At 42.9% G+C, this 9,480-nt stretch overlaps 1 protein-coding gene across 1 annotated transcript; it reads left to right on the top strand.

Moving 5' to 3' along the window:
- Positions 1 to 2,482: 2,482 nt before the first annotated feature.
- LOC138643611 (uncharacterized) lies at positions 2,483 to 3,765 on the top strand. The gene is made up of 2 exons (XM_069732473.1): positions 2,483 to 2,541; positions 2,634 to 3,765. Exons 1-2 carry the CDS (start codon positions 2,528 to 2,530, stop codon positions 3,589 to 3,591), a joined length of 972 nt encoding a protein of 323 aa, XP_069588574.1. The 5' UTR covers positions 2,483 to 2,527; the 3' UTR covers positions 3,592 to 3,765.
- The last annotated feature ends 5,715 nt before the right edge of the window (positions 3,766 to 9,480 follow it).

The raw sequence follows: 9,480 nt of genomic DNA, 5'->3' as shown, positions 1-9,480 counted from the left end.
TTTCTTATAACAGGTCCAATGTACCATCTGTTTCTGCAGTCAAATCCGCTGCCAGCTGCTCCAGCATTCTCAGAGGAAATTAGTGTCTCTGACAAACCAGTGCTTCAGCATCAGCTAAGAAAGTCTGAATGGCCTGTAAATATAGATGAAGAGGTTATATTAATTCTGGAACTCATCCAGAAACCCCAACAGACATTACTTACAAAGCAAAGAAGAACACAACATACAAGATTTTATAAGAAAGAAAATGAAGATGAAGAGAGCAACTGTGAGCAATCATATAATTTTGTAGATGCAGGAGATCAGTCATGCATCTTCTTTGACAAAGATGTGTGTTGCATAACTGGACAGTTATGTAGTAAGAAAATAATTGTAAGAGGGTACGCATATGAATAAAGTAGCTCTTTCACTACATTTAGTAAAATTCACTGAAAGCCATTCATGATATGTAATGACATCTCATATTTATAGATCAGACTGCACAAACATTGTTATAAGCAGCTAATGAAACTGCTTCTGCTTGACCCCAGGGTTGCTGTCTATTGTACTATACATCTGATCTTGTATTTTTCAATAGACTTTGTTTTCTCTAGCTACTCTACTACCTATGATGAACTTATAATGCCAACCCCAGCTTTCTTGAACAAACCGTCTCTACTGCTATCTGTTAGTAATTACAATTCAGTCCACACTGGGTACCGTGAACCAGTGGTTTTAAAAATGCTCTACCATAAAAGTTTTTTATACTTTTAATATATTGCAATCATCATCATATAATATGGCACTGTGTATTTACAATTGCTCATTCTGACTTTCTAACCACCTAATTTATTCATTAGGTCTATGACATCACGTGACATAAATCTTACTAGCTTATGCCTTCTGAACTCTCTGTGTGAGGTATTGGCTCTGTGGTAGGCGTAGGTTCACACACAAGGATTCAGTTTTTTGGTTCAAAACAAACGGGTGGTTTATTAAAATTCCATAAACTGTCTGTTTAGCAATATAAAACATTCTCTTCTGGATACAAAAAGATTGCACAGAACAAAAGTGGAAAAACCACCTAAACATCTTCCACAATGACATAGGACTTGGCCATCAGACAAGGAGCTTGCATGAGTTCTCTGTCCTGCCAAGGTTTAAAAAGATTGACATTGTAAGCCTAGTAGAGCTTCCTCCTCCTTGGTTGGTTGACTTAATAGTTAACCACCATTTTTTTCTACTACCTCATAGGGGCCCTGCCACTTGGCCAAGAACTTGCTCTTCATCGAGGGCACCAGAAAAAGTACTCGATCTTCTGGGTTGAACTGTCTCACCCTGGCTGACCTATTATACAGTTATGGCCAAAAGTATTGACACCCCTGCAATTCTGTCAGATAATACTCATTTTCTTCCTGAAAATGATTGCAAACACAAATTCTTTGGTATTATTATCTTTATTTAATTTGTCTTAAATGAAAAAACACAAAAGAGAATGAAGCAAAAAGCAAAACATTGATCATTTCACACAAAACTCCAAAAATGGGCCAGACAAAAGTATTGGCACCCTCAGCCTAAGGCCGGGGTCACACTAGACCGTAATACGGACGCGTGCAATGCGATAAAAAATCGCATAGCACTCGCCCCAATGTTAATCTATGGGGCGGCTCCCATCATCCGATATTTTCTCGGCCGTATTCAGGATCCGAGTGAAATCGCAGCATGCTGCGATTGTCAGCGTATCTCGGGCGAGACTCGCCAATGAAAGTCTATGGGTGCGAGAAAACATCGGATTACATACGGACCATGCGTGTGCATTGCGAGAAATACGGAAGACTTCTCCAGGTGACAGGAAATTGAATCATCCATTATCAGGAAGCATTGGAATGCTAATTTCAGGCCCACGCTGGATTGCAAACCAGGAAGCACGCCTCCATGGAGTGTTCTGTAGTAGCAGCATGGCCAGGCATATTAATGTGGAGATGCTCATTGCTCTGGTCCATGATAGGCCCGAATTATGGGACCAACGCTATGCACATTATGCAGACCGTGCACGTAAAGACGCAGCATGGAGGGCAATATGTCGACACATGTTCCCCGATTTTGATGAGCGACCTCAAGAGGTTCAGCAAGAAATATGTAAGTACCATTCTTCAAATGTTTTTTTTTTTCATGCAAGCCTGAAAGCATCATATGTGTTTTGCTTATGATGTTAGTAAATCATCCATGCTCTTGGTTGAAGATGCCAAAACATTTCCAAGAGACACAAATATGGCTTTAAATTAATTTAGCTATAGTCCGTTAATATAGGGCCAAAGGAATTTTATGTCCCCCTAGCCCATGTGTTTTTGCAAAGCCTGTAACTGTTTGTGTGTGATATTTATCTCAAATGTTTTGTATATTTGCAGTCAATGATGTAAATAGACGCTGGCGGAGTTGCCGGGACCAATACCGGCGTGAGCGTCAAGTTCATGGGTGGAGTGGTGATGCAGCCCTCAAAAAAAGGAAATACCTTTATTATGACCGCCTAAATTTTCTTGCCCCGGTGATGGAGCTACGACCGTAAGTGCATGCATGTGTACAAATATTTAACACATTTTATGATGTGAATATGTATGTATTTTTTAATATAAATAATGTTTTGTGAAATACAGAACAGAGTCAAATCTGACTGAAAGAGAGACTGGATCTGACTCTGAGTTGCTGATTGACCCTGTTGCTGAAGATGCAGAATTGGCTGGACCATCTGGGCAAGCAACAGGCAGCAACCACCCTCCCCCACCACCACAACCAGCAGCAGCGTCTACCGCTCCACAGGAGGCAAATCCTGAGGTTGATGAAGGAGGCCAGAGCAGCAGTCCAACATTGGCTCTGGATACATCACCACAGCCTACTACCAGACCAAACCGTGGTCGTCGCAGAAGGGTGGCTTTGAACATTGGCACCAGGAGGCAAGTTGATACCGGGGTGTTGGACTATTTGTCCCGAGCTGCCAATGATGATGGGAAGGAAGCTTACTTCCGCAGTCTTGCCCGCTATTTACGTCCCATTCCCCGCTCGCTCAGGCTGCGGACCAGAGGTTGCATCCAAATTTTGCTAGATGCGGCAACACCCCCAAACAACCCGACTAATATCTTTAATTATCTTGAACGGTGGCAAATGTCATCTACCAACCTTCTGGCGGTGCAAGACCTTCCACAGGACCAATCACAAACTGTGTCAGCACCACCCCCGCAACCTATAGCTCCACAGCCTGCACAAACCACACAACAAGGCCAAAACAGGGGTATTTATGATTTTGCAGCACATCCCCAATCTGACCACTTGAACAGACACATGTTTGGAGGCTGGTCCCAACATGTGTCTGCTCGACATGGTCATATTGGGGGTTCGGAACAAATGGGTCAAGCCAGTAGCCAGGACTTGATGCCCTTCTACCCTCCACATCAAGTGTTAGGTCATACACATGATCGCAGCTTGCAGCAACACCCGCAATTTCTATCTGCAATAACACAGGTAGACAGAGTGGTTGGTCAACCACCCAGGCCAAGTTCCGCACATGCTGGACACCCGCCATCACCATCACCACCCCCAACCTACCATAACCTGTAATGTTTTGGATGTTAGATTTTGCCTGTCATTTTGGCCTTTTGTTGGCCTTAGTTTTTTGTGACCATGGCATGTAAAGCTGTGTTGTTTGTTTTGTTTAAATTACATATGAAAATTGAAATATGTTTTGGGAATGCATATATATATGCGCAGAGCAGTAAAAATTTGTTCTGAAAACAGAGTCTTATGTCTTGGTCCAGCTACATACATGATTTGTCAGCTTTACACACTTTTCATCATCAGATACATATTACACCAATTTCTGAAGGAAATTATGTGATTTATTAACTTAGAATCTAAACAAAAATTAAGGCAAAACAGCATTGTCTTGCCAAACCGTAGATCCCTCTGGTGACACAAAAAAATTGGTTAAAACATCACGAACTTTTAGGCCAGAGGGCTGACGACGTGAAGGACGAACACGTGTAGTTGTCAAGACAGTATTTGCATAATCAATGTCATCTGCAGCAGATGATGGGCAATCATGGTCTCTTGTAAAGTTGTGAAGAACAACACATGCTTTTATCACACCATTTACATTGCCTTCACTCAGTTGGATTGCAGACTGAAGGACCCGCCATTTTGCACTGAGAATGCCAAATGAACACTCGACCAGACGGCGGGCACGGGAAAGACGCAAATTAAAGATTCTGCACCGGTAGTCCAGGCCTCTCCGTGGATAGGGTCTCATGACGTTCCTTGATAATTGAAAGGCCTCATCTGCTACCATCATCATGTAAGGCACCGCATCCAAATTAGCACCTGGTATGTGACTTGGGGGTGGGAGATCCAATTCATTGTTGCGCAGCCGCCGACCCATAATGGAAGAACTGAAGACTCTAGAGTCTCCAGTTCTCCCATAGGCCCCAATATCTACAATTATAAACCTGTAGTTGCTGTCGACTAGGGCCAACAGCACTACAGAGAAAAACTGTTTATAATTATAGAATTGGGTCCCTGAACCTGGCGGCTTACGCACACGGATGTGCTTTCCGTCAAGAGCCCCAATACAGTGCGGAAACTGGCATGTGTCCTGAAATCCTTGAGCAATACGTAACCAGTCTGCAATTTTTGGTTCAGGCATCACCTCTTGATGGAGTCTTCTCCAGATTTCCGTGCATGTATCCCGCACAATCCCAGAAATTGTAGATTTGCCCAATAAAAACTCTAAATGCAGGGCCGCATATGATAGGCCAGTGGCAAGGAAGCTAAAAGACAAAATAATATTTTTATCAAAGATAAAATTAACACAATACAGGGTGATATGGGGCAATCAAACACTTTTTTTAAATTTAAAAAAAAAAAAAAGCTATGGCTTTGATCTTTTTAAAAAATTACATTAAGAAAATAAGTAAAAATTATGTTGAAGTTAATTAACCATTTAAGTATATAATTTGAAGAAGGGGTATCGACAAAAAAATGAGTAACATATTGGGTCAATTAGTATTAAGGCATACCGCAAGGTAAGGATAAGGCGCTCCTCAGCTGAAATAGATTTGCGCATCCTGGTGTCCTTCTTCGTGATCCCTGGACGCAAAATCTCCAACAAAATGTCAAAGGTTTGAATCCTCATCCGACAATAGTTGAAGAACTTGTACGGATTAGTCCTCAGAGCAGCATACAGACGGCTGAAATGGCCTTTATTGATACGTTGTTTGATAAGTGGATGTACCCACATCCGTCTCCGCCTCCTCGGATCTACAATAACTGGGTATGGCTGGCCAAAACGTTGGGAAAGTACCCAGTTGAAAAGCACACGCTCTGTGGTGTTGAAAGTCAGTCGATCAGACATGTTGCTCATCAATCCGAAGTGCATCAACACAAGCAGGGACTCTACTGCATAGATTGGTGGGTGGCACCTGTGTTTTGGGCCATTAAATAATGTTCTTGGTGATGATTTAAATTTTTTCAGGTGGAAAAACCGTTATATGTCCATTTAGAAGCCTGCGAGAAATTCTCGCCATACGGAAGCCATACGGATGTCACACGGATGTCAAACGGATCATTTGATGCGAGAAAATCGCATCCTCGCACTGCACTCGGATGACTGTTTTGTAAAAATTTGTGCAATTCTCGTCCGTCAAAAACGGACCGTTTTTTTATACGTTGTGTGTGTCCCCGGCCTAATACTTGGTTGCACAACCTTTAGCCTTTATTGCAGGGGTGTCAATACTTTTGGCCATGACTGTACACCCAGGTCTGTGCCTCCTGTGCCTTGAGGATGTGCTCCTTCAGATTGGGTATTACATTGGCAAGGAGTTTTTAAGTTCTCCGTGTGTTAGCGTGGGTTTCCTCCGGGGTCTCTGGTTTCCTCCCACATTCCAAAGATATACTGATAGGGAATGTACATTGTGAGCCCCATCGGGGACAGCGATGATAATGTGTGCAAACTGTAAAGTGCTGTGGAATATGTTAGTGCTATATACAAATAAAGATTATTATCATTATCATTATTATTATTATCCTTTCTTTCATCTGGGCTGTATACTCTATACTGCTGCCACATCCAGGAATCCATGAGGGTGTCGGTCATAGAGTAGATCAAACGGGGAGAATCCTGTGCAAGCTTTTGGAACTTCCCTGATGGAAAATAACAGATAGGGATGCAAACCATACAAGTCTTGGCCATCCTTCTCCAAGGCTTTTTTCAACTTCTCCTTTAAGATTTTGTTAAACCTGAGATGTGAAATTTGCAGCACCTTGCACAATTCCCCCATGACCTTTGACATGAAGGGGATCCTCGGATCCATTAGTATCTCTTTTTGTAGACCTGTTCAAGAGAAAATATGGAGCCGCTTCTGAGAGATACACCTTGCAAAGAAATCTCTTAAGGTGTACCGCCTCTAAGTACCCTGTAGCATAATCGAGGACCACCTATATATTGATGACTTCCTGCAGATTTCACCAGGGGACCAACCAAGTTAATCACTATGTGTTTGAATGGAATATCAATGACAGGTCCAATAAAACCCCTCCCAGCACTATGTGTGCTGGAGCTTGCTTCTCCATGTCCTACATTAATGAGGCTTGGCACCTTGGGGACAAATATCTCCCATTCAAGATCTGTCTGGCTGCACCTTACAGTAGAAGCAGGAGGTCAATTTTCCCTGCATGAGTCATAAGTCACTGCCAAAGTCCCTGGCAGCAGGGAGGAGCGAAGCAGCTAGGTCAGGAATTGTAGAGGGGATGATAAATTCAGGGACAAGAGACATCCTGTTTCTACATAAAGTAGGTAAAAAAGAATAATTAGCTTGGTAGAAGGGCAAAATGAGCAATTGCACCTGGAAAGTTCATATTGGACTTCTAGTGTGATTTCCACTTACAGTTTGCCCGGTTTCCTGTTTCGATCTCAAAGACTAAGCATGTTGAAACACTGCAGTACAGCTAATCAACAAACTGTATGGCTGTGGGCACTTCTGTCTCCATCACAGTCCTATCAAGAAATGGCATGGCTATGATTGGCCGGTGCAACAGGTGACCCGGCCAGACAGTAAAAGTACATAAATATATAATTTTTTTTTTAAATTATATGTGGTCTCCTTCATTTTTAAAACCAGTCAGGTGAAAAGACAGCTTTGAGCTGTTATTTTTAGAGCCAATATCCATAAAGGTTGACAGTCTATTAATATCAGCTTGTAGCTGTCTGAACTGCCTTAGCTGGTTCTTAAAACTAGGGAACTCTAACAAAAATGATGCCGGTTCCCCTCTTTTTTTCTAATAACTAGCTAAGGCAAAATAGGCTGATATTAGGCTGCAGGATGATATCAATAGGCTGTGCAGGCCATGGATATTGGCCTCCCCCCAGCCTAAAAATAGCAGCCCTCAGGCACCACAGAAATAGATGCGTCAATTCTGGCACTTAGCCTTGGTTCTTCCTGCTTGCCCTGGTGTGTTGGAAAGTGGGGTAATTGTTTTTGGGGTTGATGTCTACTTTGTAATGTCAGCTGAAATCAAGCACATAGTTTAGTAATGGAGAGGCGTCTAACCCAGAAAAAAACACATACAGGAAAAAACAGGAGTGAGAAATGACCATGAATAACTTCTGAAGTCTTGCTCTCACAGTCACTTCATCGCTGTGAGCCAGGACTGTGAGAGCGAAACTGCAGAGATTAATCACGGGTGTATTGTCATTGCCCATGAGAAATGACCTCAAATAACCTCTGCAGTCTTGTTTTCATGATAATGGCTTTCGTGCGATGACAATACAGATATGATCGCCAGTGAGGAAATTGGTGGACGACGTGATACCTAATTAGATGTCATCAGATCTGTGGAGAATCTAATGGATGCAACATTTCTGGGGTGGCTGAGGGCTGGTGTTATTAGTTTGGTAGGGGCCAAAATCCATAGCCGCTTCCCAGACTATTATGATCAGCAAACTTTTATTTGGCACTGTAGGCCTTTCAGAAAAGCACTAAAACCAACAGCCCTTATCTGTGCTCCATCTATTGTATTCAATGCAGCTGTGATCTGTAATACTGACTGTAGGGACAGCTGGTGGAGGAGGGATAGTGAATTATAGGTGTTGCTGATGAAACAAAATCCTTATCAGGGCTCCATATATTCTATTCTAGTCCCTATTAATACTGCTGTTGACTTCAATTAGTTTAGGGGTAGCTTCTGGAGAAGGGATAGTTGTGCATTAGAAGCATATAGGCAGAGCTTATATTCTTATAGTCCTTGCTTCTGCAGCTAAAACCAAGAGTCCTTATTAGGGTTACATCTACTTTATACTATTGTATTCTATTTTATTCCATTCTCTCATAATGCCGCTGTTAGCTGCATTAGTGTAGGAATAGGTGCTGGAGGATGGAAAGTTTTGGATTAGAGGAGGAGGATAAAAAAAGAAGAAACCATGAATTTTGTATCATTTTTTAACTAGCAAGTGGTGCATGGGAATACACTAGAAAAAAAGGAACATTTGAATTTGCTTTATGTTCTAGTGTGGTATCCTGTTGGATTAAGAAGTCTTTTCAAATCCAGTTCTTGTTCATTTTGAGAGTCAGACTGTCAGAATTTTCAGTTGACAGGCAGATGCAAACCACAAGACAACTGCCTGGGGGGCTCCGAAGGGGGAGTGACTTTGCAAGACCCGGACTCCCGCAGTAAGACCCCTAAAACGGGGCTAGAACGGTAAGCCCGAGAGACACAAAGTGCTACCTCCAGTTAGACCCTGGACACATGGAAGCTGACTCGGCCAGACTGGCAGGCAGGCAGGTGCTGAAGGTAATGGAGAACCAGGCAGGAGAAGAGCGTCCGAGGTGAGTAGTGAGCAGCAGCTGGCATGGACAGGTGCAGTGGTACAGGCGTGGTCCCAGAAGGCATAGTGCCACAGAAGACACACTGAGGAGACAAACTGGTATTAGTAAGGTGCAAACTGAGCATAAACACGAAGGTACGGGGAACCTGAAAACCTTTAGGGCAGAGGTGCCTGAAATAGTATGAGACACTCACCCATTGGCTGAGACCCTTTTAAAGAATAGTGTGCTGTCTCTTTAAGAGACCGGGAGTGTGCACGTGCTCTCAGAGCCGTGCCAGGAAACCTGCGAGCCACATGCTGAGGCCAGGAAGTATCAGCAGAGGATGAACGTGCGGGACCTGGGACGAAGGCTTCGGAGGAGGTCTCCGAAAGGTAATGGGGAGCAGACCAAGAATGGGAATTACGACAAGGCACCTGCGGGAGAGGAGGACCTGACCTAAGCTGGGGCACTGGTGCTACAGTCATCCATTCCACAAAGAGAAGATGAGATGAGGCTGGGCTGTTTAGTGTCACCTGTGTACTTTCTTCCTCTATCTCCACTGATTGCTAATAAACAATAAATTTCATTTATTTAACCCTCCTATAGTCACATGTTATTAATATTAATGTTAATATGATAGCAGAGTATTAAA

This window comes from Ranitomeya imitator, chromosome 6 (genome assembly GCF_032444005.1).
Source record: "Ranitomeya imitator isolate aRanImi1 chromosome 6, aRanImi1.pri, whole genome shotgun sequence".
Lineage (NCBI taxonomy): Eukaryota > Metazoa > Chordata > Amphibia > Anura > Dendrobatidae > Ranitomeya > Ranitomeya imitator.
This window is presented reverse-complemented; position numbering and strand designations above follow the sequence as displayed.